General features: G+C 38.9%; 1 protein-coding gene across 6 annotated transcripts; it reads right to left on the bottom strand.

Moving 5' to 3' along the window:
- Positions 1-5,717: 5,717 nt before the first annotated feature.
- Positions 5,718-23,228, bottom strand: STX2 (syntaxin 2). 6 transcript variants are annotated; one of them, XM_037376907.1, is made up of 11 exons: positions 23,005-23,034; positions 16,933-17,004; positions 16,354-16,453; positions 14,808-14,882; positions 13,743-13,816; positions 13,435-13,543; positions 11,643-11,716; positions 11,393-11,530; positions 9,885-9,995; positions 9,209-9,336; positions 5,718-7,785 (listed from the first exon to the last, which is right to left on the bottom strand). In XM_037376907.1, the coding sequence occupies exons 1-10, from the start codon at positions 23,032-23,034 to the stop codon at positions 9,253-9,255; spliced, it is 867 nt and encodes a 288-aa protein (XP_037232804.1). In that variant the 3' UTR covers positions 5,718-7,785; positions 9,209-9,252. The 6 variants fall into 6 exon arrangements, 4 of the variants coding, with proteins under 4 accessions (XP_037232804.1, XP_037232814.1, XP_037232829.1 ...); XM_037376932.1 differs by having other exon boundaries at positions 7,504-7,785; positions 16,933-17,027; positions 23,005-23,226; XM_037376917.1 differs by lacking the exon at positions 9,209-9,336.
- Positions 23,229-23,680: the final 452 nt, after the last annotated feature.

The raw sequence follows: 23,680 nt of genomic DNA, 5'->3' as shown, positions 1-23,680 counted from the left end.
GAAGTCAGCTGACAAAAAGCCCAGCAGAGAAACTAGATTGAAGCAACTCACTTCTACCTGTACAGGTATTTCAGCAGCTCACTTAGCTGTCACCCTTTGCATCATCTTTTTAAGTCAGTGGAGAGATTCCTATAGGAATTGATTTTACTCTAAATAAACAGCTAGCCATCCTGAAACACAAACTCCAAGCCTTCAGACCCTCTCTGAAATAAAGGCTTTTGTTACCGAATTCTAATCATCAAGGACTACAGCCTCAGCTATTGTAACCTGGCGTAGCATCACTGCAGTCAGTGAATCAATGCTTCATTGGTGTACCAAATGAAAATCTAGCCTGTGAAAAGAGATGCAACTCCTCAGGGACTATATACTATTTAGGCATTACTAATGATGTGTTTAAGTAGAACTGTCTACTTTAGCAGCAAATTCACAGATGCATATGAAAATACCAGTGAAATTTTATTAGCTACTAAAATGCTAATGATGCTCTGAATTTCTTACACGCAAATGAGTAAGGGTATTAAAAAAACCCAACTTACATTTGAAACAAAATTGTCATGACTCCCAAAATTAAACTGCAACTGAAGCTTCGCTTCCAATAAGATAAATGCTAACAGAAACATTACCAGACTGATACCATGTTTGTTAATACTATAGTGCTCCTATAAAGCCATAACAGCCTTTAATAGGCTCAGCTTTATTTCACCCATAATTTATCTTGTCCCACATCACATTGAAGAAGCCTGAACCTAAAAGCCTCCTCTCCAACCGAAGAGAGCAGGTGATTCTCATGTGACAAATCATATCCGGAATGAGGACCCGTATTTGTGCATTGCAGGCAGCTGTGACATTTTTCTAAACAAAATTGTGCAAAGTAAATATAGAGGAAATTGTACGGCAATACCCTGAATTATTGAAAGGCTAGCTGTGCAGAACAAACATAATTAAAGGGTCTCATTATCTTCTAAATAATCATTGTAAATAATGCTTTAGATAATTACTTCATTAGTTCTCAAAACACTGGCTTTTATTCTCCTCTGAGATTCCATCCACTAACTCTACTCTGAATAAATTGCCAAAAGGGAAAATCAAAAGCAGAGCAAACATGTGAGCTGGAAATGCAATGTGTACTTCTTGTATAAACTGGTTTAAACCCAGGATGTTTTGAAATGTTTCTTGCAAATTTTCAGAAGCTGGCTTAAAAGCTTTTTTTTTTTTTTAAAAAAAAAAAAAGTATGTTTTTTTTTTTCTTCAGATTGCTTTCTGATGCAGTTAGATTAATTTCCTAGCAGCTATATTTAACCATTTAAAGATGGTTGACAGCAGTGTGGACAGAACCCAGATTAGTCTATATCATGGATGACTGTTCTTAACACACATATTGCCATCTTTTTTGACTACAAATACTACATGGTAGATTCAATAACAGAAGAGACTATGCCTCTAAAAGCAACAATCTAAACAAAAAGAAAACCAAGAGAAGAAATGGGCAGAAATGGGCAGAAAATATAAGACCTGCAGCTGGATGGCTCAATAACTAAGCAAGTCTGTATTTGGAAAAGGATCTTTTGTGAACAGCATTCTGTGAGTACTGCCAGTAATTAAAGCAATGGCATGAAAAAATGGCAAACATTTTCCTGGTCAAGCCCCAAGTCAATTTGTAGCACTGCAGAAAGCTGATGCTTACAAGTCAAAGTACTTTAAAAGGCCTTTGTCAGAAGTCCATTGAAGAAATTAAGTAGCAAGAGGAAAACGGTAAGTCTGCAGAGCAAGTTAGCAGGCATCTAATCCTTTAGATAGAAAAGGCACAGTAGAAATATCAGCAACATTTGAAACTGTGAAAATAAAATTAATTTTCACAAAGATGATTACTGAAATTTTGGAAAGGGAGATCAACAGCAACCACAAAACCTAGAAAGAATGGATGTTTTGCAGTGATGCTTTTTTATTATTACGATTTTTAAAATCAACTCATACTTGAATTCAAATTGTTTTGAGTTTATACTCGCCTGTGTGCAAATTGCTCCTTTCTTTTAAACGTAACTCAATTCACTTCCACGGCAAAAGGAGGCATTAGCCCATTACAAAATGAGGTAAGCAGAATCAACCTTATATATATATATATATTTATGTGTGTGTGTGGAATTAAACCTCACAAATGTTTTCTTGCTCCCACACTCATGTAGACAGCTTAATTTGCTCATTTTTTGAAGAGCTGACCTAGGTAGTTCACATTATAGTGAACCTGGACAAACTAGGAGTTAATCTTCCAATTCTACACGTAAGCAGAACGGTTCTGCAGTAGCTCTGGGGAGTGTTTGATTCTAGAGTGACCTACAAATAGGAGCCAAGTAGAGCCTTGAACAGGCTTTCAAATAGTTGCAGTTCCTTCACTTCTACTTGGCAGTACCTGACCAGACAAAGATGCATTTGAGGTAGTACGAAACTACTCGTATTGAAGAAACCACTGTCTTTGTTTCGAAATATCATAGCCAGTTACCCCTCCCACCCACTCCCCTTGTCTAAAGCTCATATATTTGAGATATGACCTTCAAAGTAACTATTTATATCCTTCAGTTTAAGAGAAATTTATTCCACAAAACAGCCAAATGAAAAAATTATTCTCAAGGCCAGATTCTCTTCTTACTGATCTTTAGACTAGCAAAATGTTAATTTTGTTTGATGGACTTTCTGTAGAAAACCAATTAAATTAATCCATAGAATATTAAGAGATACTGTTCTACTATACAAAACAGTCATGACATTAAAAGTTAGCATTTTTAAAAAAACAAATTAATGCTTATATTTAAAAGATTCAGTTAATCAAAATCAAAGGTATTCAATTTTGTGATGTAGAACAGTATGAGAATCTGGTCTGATCTCACCCATGACACCGCTTTGAGCAGACTGCACCAGATGACCTGCAGACATAGCTTCCAACCCGAGTTAACTCTCCAATTCTATGATATATAGATGTTCACCACAGGCTCATATCACAAGTCAGCAAAGCAGCCAAAGATCTCCTTACAAGCAGCTGTCAGTATTATCATACACTTGTACACCTTCTCATCTACAAGCCTCCACATCTCATTTCAGAAATTTTAAATGCAATTCCCTTAACAGACTTACCCAATGTTAGAAACGTTGACTATGCAACAGCAGACTCAATAAAGTGTAACTAGAGAAAATAACAGTTCTGTGCAATACTACCAAATAACCTTGTCAAATATGTATTGAATTTGCTTCTTCATTTCCTGCAAGATTACACAAAAGGACTATGAAGCAGGCTGTTACGTAAATAGCACCTCTGCTGAGCCCGTATTCATTCTGACATATTCTCTAAATGGAGTTGCACTCTGTGTTAACATTGTCCAGCTCAGTTTACTTTCAAGTGACAGTAACTGGCATGGGCTGACCCAACAGTCTCATGTTCTCTCTAAAGTATGGGCATAGGAAATAAAATTTTGTATGCAAAAGAATGTCCTTCCCAGCCCACAAAGTCTGCTCCACGTTGTTAGCTATCTGTACCATAACAACAATTTTTTAAGAACTGTTTACTGTTGAACATCAAAATCCTTCTTTCTGCCTATTTGCAGTAAAATGGATTCAAATGCAGCAGTAAAAGCAAACCTCCTGTACAATACATCAACACAATTACTTTGTAATTACTTACCATTTCCATGTATTTCCTTTTGTAAAACCCTTTATTCCAGAAGTACTTTTCTTCTTCAGAACCTAGTTACAAGCTTACAAATTGCTTTTAATTCCCAAATGTTCATTTGTAAGTGCTTTAGTACCTGCAGAAGGACTTGGCGCATTTGACAGAGGCAGCTAAGAGGGGCTGCGCAGAACCGGGCAGCTAAGCACTGTCTGTGACAGAGAAGACTGAGCTGATTCACAGGTGCAAAGCCTGACCCACTGACTGCAGTGGGAGGAAGAATGCCATGGTTATTTTCAGAAGTTGCATACAAGTGACATGAATTCATCAAATCGAATTTAACATTGGGCAATCGAAGTCTTTAAACCCCCCTGATCCCCCTCCATCAGCCCCCCCCCCAAACCCAAGAAAACCCCACCCAAACCAAAACGCACACCCGAACTGTTCTCTCAATCTACGTTAAGCACAGGTGTCTGAAAGGGTATGGGCTTTCACAATGTAATTTTTTTACAGGAAGAACCATCCTTCCTCATAGAGAGCAGCTCCCTCCTTTCCCCTTGTCTTCTAAATTTTATTTATCAGGCTTGTATCCATCAAAACTCATGTAGTGCTACGCTAAACAAATCCCCCACTGCCAAGAAACGTCTGTTCTGTGTTTTACACTACAAAGCAGAGAAGCAGAACAGAGAGAGATTAATTTTTGGAATGGCTTTAGTTCATTCTGTTGAGTTCATTTATGTTCAGATTTGGTGCTTTATCCACAGGCGGTATGGCACCACTGCGAGAAGCAGCAGCAACTTGCGCTTATGAATCATCTGAGCACTTTGGTTGCACAGTTCTTTCTAACAACAGCCATTTGACTTTTTCCTTACGCTAAGATTTTGCTTTTAATCCTTTCACTTTTTTATTTTTAAAAATACTTTTACTTTACTAAAGATTTTTACTTTTATTTTTACCTTTCTTTTTTTTTTTTTTTTTTTTAGCTTTGGTTTGCCTTTATGGACAAGCCTGCCTTCTTAACTGCCAAGCTCAACATTCCCACCCGCGTCCAATTTTTCCAGTACCACAAAGAAGTGCCAAACTAAGACTAATTGCTCAGTTACCTTAGCTAGTCATAAGCTGGCCAATTTCCACGTGGTCCACATGGATAGCCCCATTGGTGTTAAGACTTACAAAAGTTGCAATGACAGTTTCTGTATAGATAGCACTGACTCAGATGAAAGCCAATGAAACCTTGGGCATTCGACCCGCCCCCCGCCCCCAGAAGATGAGCACAACCAACACACGCATACCCCCCAGTAGCACACTGACACTTGCATCACATTTGCCAGAGCACTGGCTGTATGAAAGGCTCTGTACCTCGATACACGACATGTAGAGGAGGAAGATGCAAGAGAAGAGGCCCCAGGAGACACCACCAGTCCCCATGCTGCCCGGCACAGGGGGCAGCTGTTCCCCCCCCTCTCACCCTTGTGGCTGCCAGGGCTGTCAGCTCCCAGCAGGCTGCAGTGGGAAGGAGCCAGCTCCCCACAAGAGGACAGGTCCAGCATCACCACTGGTAGACCACCACCCAACGCTGTGCCAGCAGAAAGCCGTCAGTGGCCATCTCAACCAAGTCTAAACAGCAGCACAGGGGCAACGACTGCAGTAAGCACCTGCACAGCAGAACCCTGAATGTGTTCCAGAAACTCCAGTTCTGGAGTAGGCAGGGAAGAGGAAGCTATTTTAATTCTGCAGCGTGGAAGATGCACTTCTATGGGGAATGTTTGAGAATACATGAATGGCTTTATTCAAATAAATAATTCCTATAGTTTTCAAGTTTAATACTAAAGCAGAATTCCATGGGCATAGTTTAAATAAATCAATCCCACTAATGTCTTCAGTATCATCTCTGCACCTTTTTTGGTAAGAAGTTTCAGGAAATACACTACCTTTACTCGAAGACCTAAGCATCAGTTGTTTGACAATACGTCATTGCGAAAACACACCAGCCTCATCCACTTACTGGAAATATTCACAAAGGTCACAATAACATCATGAATATAAAAACAGGCACAAGATATTTGCTTAGATAAATTTATTAGTGCATAGGTTAGAGATTTACTCCCCTCCAATATTAACAGAACAAAGAAATTCATGTGGAAAACAAGTTTTGTATTGTTCTAAAACAAACCCATTCAGGCAGCTATATAACATGTAAAAACCATGGAGTGGCCTATTGAAATATCTGGTCTTGATGGGCGAATTATTGCATTATAAATAAAATTCAACATGATGGGATCATTTTGGGGGTCACTTTAGGCAACCAGCTGTCAAAACAGCAGAATGGATCCCCCCCCCCCCCGTCTAATTTGTGTATCTGTATAAATATTTACTGACAAAAATCTAAAAAAACTATAAAGTAAAAATACATTTTACCTAGAATGAGTACTAAGGCAACCAATCTTAAGTAAACTTCCTCACAAGCATCGATGAGTGTTCTGGACTTAAGAGGTAAAGAAATCTGTTCATTAACGAAGCCAAAATTTTTCAAGCTACTTCTTTATGGCTGACTTGCAAGACGACCAGTAATTATTTTTTTTTTTTTAAATGTGTGACATCTGAATAGCTCTAGCACATTCACAGCATGTTCGGACACCAACACAGGAATATTCATACATACAATATAAATTGTAAACTTTGCTGGATTTCATTAAGTCAGACTGAATTATAGTTTACTGAGTAACTTTGATCTCAGACACTTTCAAAAAACCCTAAGTTTAAGTATTCTAACCTTTTAGGACCAAGTTATTGCAGTTAACATTCTAGTCGAGTACTAGGAAACATTGTCAACTGTAGTTTTAGACTGTGTTTAAGGCCGCACATCATACTTAATTTCTCTTACAGTGTAAATGTATCTACATATCTACAGGGATATCCTTAAACAATGAGAAGTCAAAAACTCAAGCTACAAATATTTTACAGAAAATACAAAAATAACATGTAAAATTAAATGCAGTTACTTGGTTACATTGGAAGTCTTTCAAGCTTTCAAGTCCTGCAAGCTAGCATTACAACAGGTATGTATATACTAAAACACTTCATACTTGTTACATAACATATATTTCATAACATATCAGTGCCTTAGTTTGCATTGTATTTCAGACTTTTCTCAGGGAGTTTATCCCCATGTGCTATATTCACATATCAACATTAGCAAACCTCTGACAAAGAAATCTTGACTTGGTTTTATAGAGAAAAAGCATGGGTTTTGTCACATTTATATGAACAATAAGGCTAAACTGATCTATCGGCTTCCTTTGTACAAGGGTTATTTGCAGAATTATCTGCTCAAGTTCAAATTCAGCGTGCATTCTTTTGTCAGAAACACTGCAACTTAACTTTTTATTACAAAGGTAAGGAAATATTTAAAGCAATTAAACCTTAGTCATATTGACAGAAGTAATCAACCTGGAAAGTGTAAAAAAGCTCTTTTCTTTTTTTTTCTTCTCAAGTGCAATGCAATAGACAGACAGTTAAATAAGTAGTCTTTTCAGAATAAAATATTTTAGCACTTGTTGGAGAAAATAAGTATAAAGCGTAGATACGTTAAGGTGACAAAATAATACACTTGAAGACAAGGCTACATCTCATAAAAATGTTCAAAAGAGTGCTAACAAAAGCAGCACTGGTAAGGTATTAAAATTCATGATTAGGATTGTATTAGCAGTAGGAAAAAAAGCCAAACAGTCAAAACTCAGTATTGTCTCTCAATTCCATATTTAAACTGTTTGTAACACTGAGATATGAAAAAAATCCTAAGTTACATCAGAACAATTAAAAAGCAAGTTTCAGCCTTACAAACATACAGTTTGAAATGAAAATCCATACATATCCTAATACATTCTGATCTTCATTTACGAGTAAACATCAAGTGATTTTTTCTTTTTTAACCATTAGTGATAGGTCATCATCACGGGGCGGCATAAGGCATCATTTATTAAAAAAGGTTTGGTTTTACTCAAGGTGTATTTTGGAGTTTCTGAAGGTTCGTAACTCTTGGAATGTGCTTGCTATGATAGTGTTGTTGCTAGGATAATTCCAAGTATCAGAAGCAATACAGTTACACATATAATTATGAACATCAATTTCTGCAAAGAAAGAGAGAATAGTTGAGATTTAAATACCTTGTCAGATACAGAACGGTTTAAATACATGCAGATCTACAGAAAATTAATACTGACACTCCATCTGAGTGTTTGGATTTTCCTTCTCAAGAATGCTTACTGCCACAATTTCCTTTCATTAGTCTTTCTTTTCTAACACACATGTACCCATAGTTACAAGATGGAGCTATCTGTGTAACATTTTTGTATTTTGTTTCACTGAGTAATTGTTACTGCTGTACCCAATTTCTGTAAATGTAGTTACACATTGAAACAGTTGCAATAGCGAACATATACTTAACAAGTCTAAGTGCAGCAACATTGCTTACTGTACTGCCACCCTCCTTGGATAAATATTTGTAGCCTGCTCAAACCTTCACGATTACACACTTAGAATTCAATAAAAAGTCAGTAAGAATATGGTGTAGGTAATAGCTCAGAAGAGTCGCAAGGAAAAAAACCCAACAAAACCACAGAGAGACAGGTTCTACATAAATGCACCTAAGTCTGACATTAGGTTACGTATTTCTGACTATAAGCAATGATACAGTAAATCCTGTTATCTGCCCATAACCCAGAGAAGAAACTGTAAGATCAAAAAACTTTGATATAAGATTGTTAGTACAGAAAACTGAATTCCTGATTAGCTGCCTAAAATGACATCCCTCTCATAGCGCTTCGTATTTAGTTTTAAGATACCACATCTGTCTATTTTCTCTTGGACTCAGAAGACTTAACTGCTATTTTCTACATAGCCTGGCTAGGTGTTATATTTACAAGAAACGGTAGATTAGTACAGCGAAAATCTCAAGACTGAAAGAATTCTCAAACTTATCTCCTAAAATTCCAGTTGGAATCTGCAGACTGCTTTTACAAATACATTGCTATTTCCCAGTGTTTCACTTAGTCTAGTATTAATAAACAGTTTTAAAGTCAGAAGTTTTAGGATGCTCTGCAAAGCATAATCGCCAACTTTGTGTTTGTATTCTTCTGCTTTTATGAGAACTCAAAACCATAGAAAAGCCCACTTGATAACGTTCCAAGTGTAACCAGTATTCCCTATCTTACTGAAGATTTGTTTCCTGGTGTGAACTTTTAGTGTTAAAAAAATAATAATCATGGGACTGTGAGGCAATAATTGGATTTTTTGGCCTTGTTTCCTTCTTTTGTTGGAGTCTGACATAGTAATTGCATTCTGCAAATTCAGCAGCTTACCACCAGATGTCAGCTTTCAATATTCACATGCAGAGTGCTGTTCTGGAGTATGCAGAGACAGAGAAGATCCACCCGTGCGGCTCAAGCCTACCCCCTACCCCCTGCCTGTACTAACTGTAGATATTAAGGGTTAGTACAACAACATAAGCTACCGCAGCAAAACAAGAGAAAAATTAGTTGATTAGTTACTTACTGCCACAGTGGCAGGAAGTCATGCATGCTGAGGTTATCCAAGCATCACCGAATACCAACAGACAAACCAATAATTAGAGCAATTAAGGCAATTGACACCAATGACACAATGATAATTATCCACATTTTCTGTCAAAAAAACAAGGTATTATTTTAATATTAAGTACACTGAGACTTGCAATTACTTTCATTTTTTAAAACAGTTGTTAGATCCACACTAATTTTTATTGAAGCCTAGAGTATTCTCAAATTAAGACCGATTTATCTGCATACTTTTGTGTACAAAAGGTTAAACACTTTTAAGTGCTTACATATAAATTATTGTGATTAGGACCTATATAGTTATCAAAGATGAGAAAATCATCATTTACAAATACATTTGAAAAATTATTTAAGTGTCAAAAGAACCTACTTAATGTAACAGGCATGTTATCTATATGTAGATTTTTTTTGTTGTGTGTTTGTAAAATCCTTTGGTAAATCTTCCTCTCACATACTAATTTGTAACATTTTAAAATCTGATTTTAAATATCACAGCTACAAAAAAATAAAAGGCATGTATCAATCCTACCCTGAAGGACTAAATACAACAAGAAAAATTCAAGTGAAATTGAAGGTTGCTTCATACTGTGCTAAATTAACATACTAACTGACACAATTACAGAAAGACAGCATACCCTTCGTGCTTTACTTTGATATTTAACTGCTTTTTTTGTCTCTTCTTTTGCATGTTCCACGTAATCTGATGCGTTCATCACATTCTTCTCTATGTTGTTGACCATTTCACCCTTAAAAGGAAATGAATTAAAAAAATATTATTGGAATCACAGATCCCTGTTTAATGAACCTAAGAGAAGGATACTACAGAACACTAACAATTATTTTAAACAAGTGAATAATGTACGTATTAGTGGCTGACATTTTTTCTGCTTTAACGTGTAAAGGAAAAAGAATGAAAAGCAAGGGCTCAAAGTTCTAAGCAAACAAGGAACATACACGGGCAGGGCAGGCATATTTCTCCCTTTTGCAGAAACAAATAGTGAACATCTGAAAACATACCTCTGAATATGAGGCATGTTTTAACCACCAAAACTAAAACTGATATACTAAAGCGATCAGAAATCCCTGACGTGTCTGGAAGTGGAAAAGGGTATTGACAATTTTGACACAAAGTTCAAAAGTTATCTAAGAAAATGCACACATATAATAGCAACTTCAAAACCCTCAGAACTGAAGGTTTCAAATGTAAATACATAACAAATTCAAAGTAACTATGATGAATGAAATTTGGTAACGAAATGGAGGATTGGTGAAAAATTACAGTAAGTTTATTACCTGTGTTTCTGTCCATCAGAATAATAAGCAGCAGTAAACAGCAAAGTGTTAAAGAATGATACACAAGTAATTTTGTTCACTTTAATTCAAAAGAAAACTGCTACCGATTTGCCTTGGTTATATATTTAATATGAAAACTTCACAAGACTTCCAGAAAAAAAACCAATACAAAAATAAAATAGTCCTTTTCTGGCAAGCTTCTCGCCTGAACATTATTCTTTTCGCTTTCCAGCATAAGTCAAAGAACTTTAAGAACAGAAGTTAAAAATATTTTTATTAGATAACTGGTATATAAAGACTACAAATAGAACAAATTTATGTAAATTTCAAGTGAGCTTATGAACCTATAAAAGACAACCTGAGTGACCTGTCAATGCCTTTACAGTCACATTGTAACAGTAGTCACACCTTTGTATACACTTACACACGTTGCATACATCCTTGCTGATGCACATCTTACTCTAGCACGGTAGCCCTTTTCCATGCCTGTGAGACTCCCATATTCCTGAGGTATTGGCCAACATTCTGGGAGAGAGTTGTTCTTAAAACATGCACAAAATCTTAAAGCATATTACAGTGTAAACATGTTGAAGAAACTAGTAAGTGCACCAGCTGGAAAGAAAGTCTATGTTCAGTTTTATTCGTATCAGAGTACATCTAGACTACCTTTGTCTACAATAAAATAAAGAGACCTTTAGTGATTAACCTTCATATATTCTAATCACAGCCAAACCCAAGGTAAGCCTGTATTATCTGAATATAAGCGATTGTTTCTGCATATTTTGAAAAGGAAGAACGGGGGGAAACAAAAATCCCACTTACATAAATGTGTTCGAATTTGTTCACTTACCTGAGTCTCAACAAACATCGCCATGTCTATAAACATTTCATGTAGTTCCCGTATGCTAGATTCCAGTTTCATAATATCCTTGTGACGTGACTCTATTTCATTCAGAGCTTGCCTAGTTATTTGAGAGTCTGATATAATCTTTGTGAGAATGAAAAAAAAATACAGACGTAAGTAAGTATGTGCTGACACACTTCTAAATAGCAGAAGCAGCTGAAGAGAGAAGAGACATAACTGGACCAGAAATACATACATCAGAAGTGAAGATTGAAGGATTACCACTCTCTAACATTTCTTCCAGTTCCTCATCAGTGGTGGTCTTTCCAGCTAGGATAAAAACAAAGTACTTCACATAACATCACTTATTATTGAACATAAAACTTAACCATACCAGAAGGATGACAACTCGAAGAAAAAACTCTTCTACTGAGTGTTTTTCAGGACAAAACAATGTAGCTTTTAGACATTACCAAGTGCCATTTATCATATGAAAACACCAGAAAATATCAACTAATAGTCAGAAAGCAAATGCAGATTCAAAGCTACAACAAGGAAATCCTGGTTAGTGGCGGGGGTTTGTTCATTTTGGTCAAACTGAATAGTTTTATCGGAAACATTTACGATGCACATAGGAGCCTTCTAAAGCAAAGTGTTTTTCAGAAGGAAGAACTTCAAATGCAGAGTATGTATATAACATTCAGTATTTACTTATTCAATCATGTCACACTGGCACCCAATTCAGTTACTCCCCACCACTGTGTGGGCAATAAAATCTTTACAGAAACTTGGTTTTGCCAACACAAGACTGCATTCATATTCCACATAGAGAAGATGATTACCCATCTTCTTGCATCCCTTCACTTCTACTTTTCATAGCACATCTAACAATTGATGTAGCTTATTATTGCACGTTTAAGCAAACAGAATCCTATTGATGACGCTGGTAGGACAAATGCAAGCATTATGAGTTCCACAATACATGCAAGTGATTTGTACTGTACAGTTTTAAAGATTACTTGTAAAATCTCTGTTCTTCACATGTAAAATAAGTTGAGTATTTGTAATAACTTATACAACTCTGTCCTATCAGATGAAAGTTACAGTTTGAATACTACTTTTGATGTTAATACCAAAGAATGCTGCAAAACCTGCTTTAAAGTTTTTAGTGCCGAGGAAAAACTGAAGGCTTTAACTGGGTTATAGCAACACTAATTTCAAATGACCTGACTTACAGGGTCCCTTCCCTCAAACATATAGGTAAAGAAGAACTTAACTGGACTGATAAAACCTCACTGAAATGCTGAACTGAACCATTAGCATGACAGGCTTATGACAAATTTGAAAAGCCCATGAAAAGGAAAGTCATCTTATAATTTGCCAACTTTTCTGTTTGCATTTCTTATTTCAGGAATGTATATACTTGCTTTTACAGAAGACATTTAAAAAGGGTATTTCTAGGTGCAAGGTGTTATGGATGTTTTTAGGCACCTTCCAAGGCAGAAGCTGTGGTTCAGAGTAGTCAGGTACCTTTCTGAATACTCCTTTTAATAATCAATGGTTAAATAAGTCAGATGTGAGTCAGTCAACAAATACTTAAAAAGAGCACATAAAGCAGCAGCACTGACTTTGTCAGATGAATTTAACGTGTTCTTATTGACAAAAATAGCATAGCATAAAAAGAGACGTCCTGTTTAGCATGTTAATTTTGGAATGGCTTTTAATAACACTTGCTGTCTTCACAACACAGCTTTTTTTAATGTTTCATTTAAAGTTGCAACATCAGAAAAAATGAAACAAAGGAAAAAGATATTTTCTTTAATAATTTTCAACATAACATATTTAGCAAGTTGTCTCTATTTTCCTTACAGCTGTTCTGAAGAGTAGTAACAAAGAGTTTATGCCATCCAATAAAACTGATTCTTTTCTCTCACATTTCAAGATGTCCAAGATGTACGATGCTCTGTACCAGGTTTAAGCAGTAAGAAACAAGGTGGTACTAACACAACCTTAATTAAAAAAAAAAAAAGTGTATTCAGGTAACTTACTTATCTCCAATTGTCTCTGTATCCGACATTTGCTGCGTTCTCGAAAAAGAGTTTGGGTCTCGTTGTATTCAGTCATGACCTCCACAAACTTGTGAGCTAATACAGAGTGCTGTTTTTTGAGGATTTAAAAATATGGAACAAAAACATTTATTTTCTTTTTATATAGCAAACACTACTGCACAACTGAAAGCGGTATTTGCATTCCAACAAAACGGAACATGAGGTTCTGACAGTATTTCAGAAAAAGTGAAACTCATTCTCTGTTTTACTAGAATCCTTTCATTTTCTTTAAACTTAAGTGATCATACCTGTGTTTTTCTAATCCTGAGGTCCACTGACGTCCGATTAGCATTCTCACCCTGATCAAAACTTTGTTCAATAGCTAAGAACAAAAAAGAGTATTATGAGTCAAGGTTCAGTATAATTATTAAATACTGTAGCTTAGCCCAGTTACTTTGTAAATACTATCAATTACTACTTTTTTCATGTACTAGCTCCCCAGAGACACATTTAACATTTCAGGGGGAGGAGGGGGTGGCAGTGATACATATATATATATATATATGTATGTACACACACACAAAACACCCCTAAAAATTTCAACAATTCGTGCAGATCTTAAAGATTATTGGAGTAGTTATTGTCTTAAAGATTATTGGAGTAGTTATTGTGTGTTAACAGAGTCACACTATTGCCTATTACTCTGGAAAAATTTCAAAAGGTGTATCAAAACCGGCTGCTCTTACAGTTTAAACAAACACCATACCCCAGTGTTTATGAAAGACGAGAGCATATAGTAATTGACATATAGTCACATTGAAACACTCAATGTATTTCAAAACCTATGCTAAACAATTAAGACATACAACAGAAAGCCACAGCAAAATTAGGTAGTCTGAATTTAAATACAATAGGTGCTCCAGAGCAATTCCCTTTGTAGACACATGCCATGGAGACTGCCTTTTTGCAGTTAATCTTCTTCCAGAACATCATGACCAAAAACCAGCTTTTCAGTTGCAGAATACATTTATACACAAAGGAATTACTTCCCATTGTAATTTTCTAGGTTAATTCTGAAGGCAAGCAAGCTCTTTGTCCTGCTCCACAAATTAGGTTGTGCTGAGACCTGGCATTTATCAATGGTGAAGCTCGCCAAGGAGGAATAAGTAGAAGATGATACCGTTACTGACATGGGCTGTACGTTAGCTGGCAGGGAAGTGGGTGTCTTTTTTTTAGCTGTACAATACAGTTTATACAAACAGAATTCAGCTTTTAAAGTTTAAAAGTTCACCTGCAATGCATTAAGTTTGTAACACTGCTACCATCCTGAATCATTACAGGTGACAGTAGTTTTATTTCTCTTCACAACCTACCCTTTAACCTGGCTCGGATTTTATTAGCAATCTTCTTTATTTCCTCATTTAATTCTTCAAGTTCTTCCTTTGTTCCTAAAAAATATATATATTTTTTTTAGAACAGTTAGTTGTTGGTAATAGTAAGCCTGCAACCATCTACAACTCTACCTTGCAGTCTCATAACTGTATTCAATGCAACCATGCAGAGAAGTTTATTATACTCCCCGTGTACTTTAAATATGACTTTTACAACAGCACACTACCCGATTCCTGCTTTTTGTGTCAGGCCCTCACACCTGGGAAACGTTACTACCAAGTCACCAACTAAAAACCAGCTCATAAAATATTCCACTTTTTTCCTTAACACAACACTTCCAGGCTAATATTCATTTGCTGATCAAAATGAAAGTTCACTGAAGTTTATCAAGTGAAAATACAGATCTGGCTCACTTTTTTTAGTTCTGTCTCTCAGACTCATAGCTTTTACCTTTATTAACCGTACCACGCACCACCTATATTTTTGAATACTATACATAGAACTGTTCATGAAGAACTTGGCTAGATCTATTATAAGGTTTACCGAGGACGCTAGATTAACAAGAGCAGACATTGCTCACTTGTAAGTAACATTGTGTTCCTACACAATTCAGATGCATTACTGTGCACGTTTTTTAGCACAAACACAAGCTGATAAATAAGCTGAGATCACAGATTTTGAACATTCAGATGAACCCATATTATACCTGAGATTCACTGGCTCTATGACTGTTAAGACAAAAAGCGGTCTGCAAAATCATTGTTAAGAATACAAACATTCATAAACAAAGAAAACAGGGGGGAAAAGAAGCACTTCAGTTTTTTAATCAACAAGAAGATAAATGTCAAGCTAGCATTGCAACACCCCACAAAAGTATCTCAGCAACTTTTCTTCCCTTTTCCTTAAACCCTGCCCCCAAATCCAGACATGCTTTGAAACACGAAGTGTTGAGAACAGAGAAGGTTCCATGCTTCTGGCTAAGTTCCCTAAACTTTTGAGTTTGCTGTTCAGAAAGCACATCCTGACTTTCAGCTTTGGGGTTACAGCCTCTAAAAATAGGGCTCCAGTGCGGAACGCTCACTGCCACTGTAGCAGCTGACTGTAGCATTAGTGTTAAGACAGGATCTTGCCCCTGCTGAATAAAAAGATGATGGCTTTACTGTATGAGCTTCAGTTGACAACTTCAACATTTTCACTAATTATAAGAACTGCAAATAGTCTCTTAAGTTTCTGAAGACAAACACTTCCACGATACTGTACTAAACTGAGTTTTGGTCTAGCAAAGGTTTGGACAATGCAACAAATATTCTGAGAATGTTTTTATACAAGCGAGACTTCAAAAAGGTAAAAGTAAGCAAATTAAAATATTAATTCAATACTAAATACGGAAATATTTAAATAAATTGTGTTACATTTTGCATTCTGAACACCTGAAATTCCATTCCTATAGACTGCTAAAACAATTACAAGAATTATTTCGGAATATCCAGCCACACATATCTGAAGTCAAAAAAAGCAGTAACTCACTTCCTTCAGGATTTGGTGCCGACAGGATAATGCTGTGCTGCTTCTTCACTTCTTCCACATTTTGTGCTATTTTTGCAATATTATTTCTAAGTTCCTCAACCTAGAGGAAGAGAAATACGGCCATGTAAACATTAAATTACTCAGGGCTACAATCTAAACAAATAAAAATTCCATTGCAAGATTTGTTAAGTATCTTACAGAAAACTCTGCAGAAATGTTGGCATTTAAACAGCTTGCTTTTTCCTCCTTAAGAAAAACACGGTATTCTTAATAGTAAATCTATTCTGCATGGCCAAAATCTTAAGTGCTACTATTCCTAATAAAAAAGATTTTAAAATTCTCTAAGCAAATTCCTTGTGAACACGGAGTTAAAAACACTTCCATGCAGTAAAGACAGAAAATACCCAGAAATGAACAAACGCAGGCGTTACTGACATTTGATTTGTCATACCACTGCAAAGCATTCAGGCTGGTGGGGTGGGGTGTGTGTAGACGAATCATTAAACCTAACTACAAAAATTGAAAGGCATGAAGAGAAAACTGGAAGTCTTTAATGCACGGTGAAAACTGTAACTTTACCTGTTGGAAAAAGTCATCCATAAAATGGTCTTTTTCAACAATAACTGTCTCCCCATCCTCGGTTCCTTTATACTGTAAAAGTCAACAAAACAAATCTGTGAAATAAAACTCAGGATACTGTTCCAAAACAAAGACTTCTTCTGCATTGCTACTGCCTACACATTTTTGCCAACAGCCTGCAAATACAAAAAAGTGAGGACTACTCTAAAAACAAACAGAGGTCAAAGAAAGTCACCTGACTACCATGAAATTATGAATGTTAAGGCATGTACTCCTCTAAACAACCTCAGGACAGGACAGAACCAGTCTGTAAGCGATGTCACAGTTTTCATTACCTATCATAAGAATTATTAAAATACAATTTGACATGTAAATAATCTCTCACAGCATAAAGATACTTCCACAGCGAATCCCACGTGAACTGAAAGTAACATCAGGTTAACCAAGACATCATCAAACCCTGTCAAAGAAGCAACAAGGGGGTGTCGGAGTCGCCTTAAGACATCTAATGAAAGCTACAACAAAAAGCTATCAACATCGGCTTACTGGTTTCGCCCTTGGGTGTTTTCAAGGCTGCCATTCCAGACCAGTTTAGGCATAATTAGCTGCACTAAACTACACATCCACTACATAATTGCTACACCCTCAGAAAGCAGCCCAGGAGGCAGAAGCTCAAGCTGACAGGGCTCACACACCTCCAGGGCACATGGCCCAATACTTCTGAGTGACACTTCCCTAACCCTTGAGCTAGTCCAGCAGCATCTTCAGATCTTGACAGTAACAGAAATTCAAATTTTATCAAGGGAAAAGAGAATCAGCATGCACCACATAAAGGCAAAGAGTTCCAGCTCCCATGTTCTCTAGTCCCGACTGCAGACTGTCTGAACTGCATTAAATCAAAATTGGAACAAAATACTATTCTACCATCTAGCCAGTGAGTTATCTGTTAGAAAAAACAAACTACAAGACAAGTATTATTAAGGGACTGTCTTGTCCAAGATGCCTTTTTTTTCTTACAAGCCCCTCTGCCTTTGATGTTCTATCACCCACTTTCTGCTCCTAGACCCTAATCCTATTACCCAATAAGCCCTTTGTTTCTGGCTTCATTAAATTAGACGAGATGTATATTATTTGCATGACAATTCTGCAATTTAATTCTATGTCAAACACTGCTATTATCTAATAACAAAGGTCATACTCAATGAAGATCTAGGCACCAAAATCTAAGAATGCCGCAAATTTCAAGGAACATTACTTATACTTTGTGACAGTTCCTTTACTGCAAATTCAGGGAGCGCACAAAGCCCTTTGACAATACGCATGTCAGGACCTACCCGGTGTTTATGCTCAGGGGAAGCCATAATGCCCCAGATGAAACAGGAATTTATATGTCACTGCGCTCCTGGGCCACCCTCCAATCACTCGTAGTGCCGTCTGTCATTAATGACTTTTTGTAGTTACTCATTTTGGGGAGATGATTGCTAGAGCTCAGTATTAAATAATCTCTCCTTAGGGATTTTGATCAATTAACAGTTTTGTTAATACAAGTATGTGACGAAGTCTGTGAGCACATGAAGTCACCCCACTTTTACCCATTCCTCAAACCACAGTGCTACAAAGTTACCAGTTGCAAGTTAACATATAAGAATGAGCTACAGTTTAAAGACATTTAATTTCATCAGAACACCTTCTGCTGGCATGTACCGAGTAGAGAATAGTTTTTCTGATTGTTTATTACCACATCCTACATTTAGTTAATTGAACTAAAAATAAAAAAAAAAAAATAGTACCAGCTAAGAAATTCAGCATGTCAGCTTTTAGTTTGGTCAAATGTTCTAAGTAAAATATTAAACACCTGAGTGAAACTTAATGAAAGATAAAGAAAAAAAAATATCTTGCTCTGAATTCCCCTTTACAGATGCTAGGCTGGAAGGAAACAGTCATGATTGCCTACACTGCAGTCTGTTTCATTTCAATTTCACATTTGGTAGCAATGCCACCCCTGACAGATCAACGCGCTGTCTGCTGATCGTTGCAGGGTTTATGGACAGCCTACTTTGGACATCAGCGCTTGAGGTGCCTGAGACTGGTCAGCCTCTGTTCTCTATGTTCTTGAATCATCACTTACCTAAATAAAATACATCTTATTTGCTAACTGTTCAACCTCAGTAATGCACCTTCATTTGACAAGCACACAATTCAACCAAGAACTGGCTTTTATCATCAAGTTCAGCAGAAACAAATTGTTTCTCCTAGACCTTACCTCCCCAATCTAAGCAGTGCCAACAACCAGAGCCATCTAAGGGTCTGTTTGCAGCTCATACCTTGACCTTGGGACTGAAAGCCTGGGCCATACGACTCCATAGATATTTATACACTATTTATAAAGTTCCCTCAGAAGTTTTTTTTATATGACAGAATCCAGATATTCAGACAATATCAGTTCTCAGCTCCAAGTAGGAGCTACCCCTGATGGTTCATGAAACTTCTGACATTCCCCGTATCTCAGAGAAGTGCAGAAACAAAGTCTAGCTTGAGATATATTACCAAATTAATTACTGACCTTTGAAACTGAAAACAGCTTTTGACTAAAACCATGCCTATTTCTCTCCCTTGAAATTCCACTCAACGTTAGTTACTTCTCAGCACAGATAACCTGTATCCCTCAGCAGGCTGCAACAGTAATAACTGACAGCCATCACCGCAAGGAGCAGGTTGCAGAGTGTCGGTTTCTCCTTACACCATCAGTGTTTCCAGAAATTCTTTTATATTAGAGTAGCCGAGGAGATCTGTCAGGCAGCTGCAGCAGGTCAATCATTAACGTGCATTTAGCAGCATTACTGTACAGCCAGAGAAACGTCATATGGTAACCACCTTCAAGAAATCACTTTACATTGTTACGACGTGGAAAACATACAGCTCATCTTCAGTAAATTCCATGTCTGAACAAAGACTAACTAAGAGGTTAACTTGGGGAGGGGAGGAGGAGAGGAAGAACTCAGTAATGTTTTCCTCCTTCTCAGAAGGTTTGTTTTGCATTTTTTTCCACACCCCCCCAATTCTACCAATTTTAACTTTTTTGACTTTGTGGTTCTTCACTCATTCATAAACCGTTCTGGGGGCACTAAGTGAACGCCCAAGAAACAGTTTATGAAAAAGGTAGTTCTGTAGAAGTTACAGGTCCTTATGTTACAAAAAGAAAAAGCATATAAAAGCGTATTTTCAAATGTTATGCCTATGACATCCTCAGAAACACCCAAGAATAAAGAAATACAAAAAGCACGTATTGAAAATGATTAACCAATCAAACAAGAAAAACTGATTTCACCAGACAGCTCTGCATCCATTTCAGCATAGAACAAGACGGTAATTTTTGAGCCACAGGAACAACGCAGCCCAAACTCGAGATCTAAAACATCGTGCATGTGTAGAAGGTTTACATCTTTACCTGGTTTTTAAATGATTTAACAATAAGAAAGAAGCCTGAATGAGTTTTATTGACAGACCTTTAAAAGGACATCAGTTTCCAATATCTGACACTAGCCAGAAGTGCTGAACTGAGTGTCTGAACACAGATCCTACAGCTCTTCTTAAGCCATTTTAAGACGGACTTGCACCCATGAACAGCAAACCACCGAATGCTAGGAGAATATTTTACAGTCATTGCTATATACTTGCTCTGTTGATTTTTTTTTTCTTCCCTAAATATCTCCTATTCACTGCTGAAAACAACATACTGGATCAGAGAGGACCTTTTATTCTTCTTTTAATCTTACACTCATTTATGCTCAAAATAACTAAAACCAGTCTGGGATTTGACCGATTGCACAGTTAACCATATTAAAGGGTAATTCAAACAGCTGAAAGAAGTTAATTTTGCCCCGATTAGAATAACTTAAGAGTGACATTAAAATAATCCCCTAGAAGTGGACAAGTACAATTGCAGATGCTATCCTCTGAAAAAGCACATGCAAGATGTTTTCTAGCTAGAAAATAAGCAGCAGCAACATCATCTGAAGGCTGTATCATCTGCATGTCTTTGATTTCTTTCTCCAGCAACTGTTTGAGTACTGTTTAACTGCCTAAATACAGTGTATTAACAGAAGTATCTAAAAGTTATGATTTTATGTTAATGAAACACAAAACTTGGTAAGTAACTTTTATCCTTCTCTATAAAGGGAAATGAGAAGTATGAAAAAGCTACAACTTTTAATGACAAAATAGTTCGCTTGCTGTCAAATAAAATCCAGGAATAGACAAATGAGGACATGCTAAATGAACTTTTCCGCTAAAAGGAATACAGTATTTAGTTAAAACAGGTCAGTGTAGTAGCAGCTAAAGTACTAGCATCTCTTAAACTAACTGTATACCACATTGGGTCTTTAGGGGAAATGAGGTGGATGGATTTCACATTTAAGGTAGAACCAAAGAAAGAAGGGAATTCTTACATTAAGGGAAAGAGGCAAGGCATGGTCATTCCTGAGTTTTGCAGGCACAAGCATGTTTAAAAACCACAACGTGTATATATATATATATATATGCTTGGCTCTTCGCTTCATGATACAGGCAAATAAAGTACAATGGAACCACGCTAATCAAACTGAAACAGTTTGGAAAACAGGCAAATAAATATTAATACATTATTTCTCCCAGATTATTTATTCCTTTTCAAAGCAATCTTACCCATGTATGATGAAGGATCACTGTTCAAAGCATTTATGCTAGTAAAGGAAAATGACTTCACAAAAACATGATCTTTTTTGATATTTCAGATGAAGATGGAAGTTGCTGCTTCTACAAGTTCCCTGTGGAAATCAAGTTTTACCGATGCCATCACCCGCAGGTATGCAACTTGTCAAAACGTCACGTCAACTACACACTTTTCAGTGATGAAACATAGGCCGGATCATTAGTAACTCCTACCTTCATTTGATGTTTAAATATTTTCTTCTAGTTAGAAGAAAACTTTGAAGTTTTAAGTCTCTAAGCTATTTGTTAATTGTACAGACAGTGAAAATACTGGTGATGAACATACGAAGCACTTCAGCAATACTGAGTGTCGTGTTTAAAGAAGTCTCTTGCTGCAGGAATGTTTAAGGTAAAGTAGCTTGCTGCAGCATGGTAATCTTTTTGAATACTAAAGCCGCTTTAAAAATCCCTATGTACCGCTACTTTAAAAATTTTTAACAATGTCTAAGGGGGGAGTAGGGTTTGGGTTTTTTGTTTTTAATTCACAACCCCATACAACAGACCAATGCTGCTTCACTTCAGTCACAACGAGGCCTACGGGTTTAGGTTTGTAAAGGAAAAAGCGAATTCAGACCTCCGTTTGCTGCTTCCTGCTTCTGGGAGGCGTGCACCGCCGCGGCACATACCCCCCCAGCCCGGCCACGTCCACGGCCAGGAAGAGGGAAGCGGTACCCCTGGGAGAAGTTCCCTTTCCCCCCGTAACTCCAGAACTTCTTTCCTGGTCAAGACACGGCGGTCTGACGCCGAGCACACGTTCCGGACGCCCACCCATCCATCGGGGAGGCCCGCGCAGGCCGCCGGTCCCCGCACCCCGCGCCGCAGCTCCTGGGCGGGACCGGCACAGCCGCGCGTGAGGGGGCCCGGCGCTGCCGCGCGCTCTCCCTTCCCGCGTCTTTTCGGGGCCGACGCACGAGGCCGAACCCCCCGCGTGACGCTGCGCCGCGCGCGGGGCCGGGCCGGAGCCGCCCCCGCTGCCATCTTGCCCGGGGCCGCGCTCGCGGAAGCTCGCGCACTGCGCCACGCCACGGGCCGCTCGGCAGGGCGCGCGCCGGCCCCGCGGGCCGGTACTGGCGGCGGGGGGGAGCCGCGGCGGGAGCCCCGGGCGCCGCCAGGTCCCGGCCGGGCCGCGCCCGCCGCGGGAGGGAGGAAAGGGGCCGCCCCTCGCCCGCCGGGCAAGCGCCGCGCTCCGGCCCGGGCATGGCGCCGCGCAGCCCCGGCCCCCGCCCGCCGCCGCCCTCGTCACCTCCCGCCCACCCCCCCGGAGCCTCCGCGCTCCCTGCACCCGCCCCGCCGTTCCCACCCGCCCGGGGCCCGAGCCCTCACCTCTGCCAGGTCGGCCAGCCGGTCCTTCATCCCCGCGGCGGCCCGGCGACGCCCCGAGACCTCCCCGACTGCTCCTCGCTCGCTGCCGAGGGCCGCCCGCGCCGGGGCCGCCTACCCCGCGCCGGCTCGCTCCGTCCCCCGCTGGGCCGGGCGCTGCGGGCGGGCCGCGCCGCCACCCCGCTGCCCTGCCGCGCCCGCCCGATGTCACGGCAACCGCGGGCCGCGCCGCGCATGCGGGGAAGGGGCGGGCGGGTGCGGCAGCCGTCCCCTGGGGGCGCGCTCCTCGCGCCGCTGACGTCACGGCGGGGTCGTTCACCCTCCTGAGGTAAACGCCTCAGCGGCGGGCGGCAGCGCTCCCCTTAGCGGAGCGGCGTGACAGAGGGGTCAGGAAGGTACGACTGAGCGGAGTGTGGCCGCGTACAGGTCCGAGGGGGCGCCCCAAAAGAGAAAGGATCGGCTTCGGGGAGCTGAGAGGTCTGAACCGTACCGCAGGCACCTGCAAGGGAATTCCCGCCCTTGGAAGGGCCTGGAAGCAGTGCTGCCAGGCATATTCGAACAAGAAATCATAACGCGCAATTTTGGGAGACTATTATGAGACAAAAAGTTGTAAAAAGTTGCGATACAGTTATTTTTAGTTGCATTTAATTCTTTTTTGGTATGTGATGTGGGCAGGCTG

Source organism: Falco rusticolus, chromosome 1 (genome assembly GCF_015220075.1).
Source record: "Falco rusticolus isolate bFalRus1 chromosome 1, bFalRus1.pri, whole genome shotgun sequence".
Classification (NCBI taxonomy): Eukaryota; Metazoa; Chordata; class Aves; order Falconiformes; family Falconidae; genus Falco; species Falco rusticolus.
The sequence above is the reverse complement of the archived record's forward strand: the minus strand, read 5'-3'. Positions and strand labels throughout refer to the sequence as shown.

Coding starts and splice junctions, on each gene's coding strand:
- STX2 (XM_037376907.1), bottom strand. CDS start 23,034: ATGAAGGACCGGCTGGCCGACCTGGCAGAG. Junction 17,005..23,004: donor GGCTGGCCGACCTGGCAGAG/GTGAGGGCTCGG, acceptor TGACTTTTACAG/TATAAAGGAACCGAGGATGG. Junction 13,817..14,807: donor AATCCGAGCCAGGTTAAAGG/GTAGGTTGTGAA, acceptor TTTTGTTCTTAG/CTATTGAACAAAGTTTTGAT.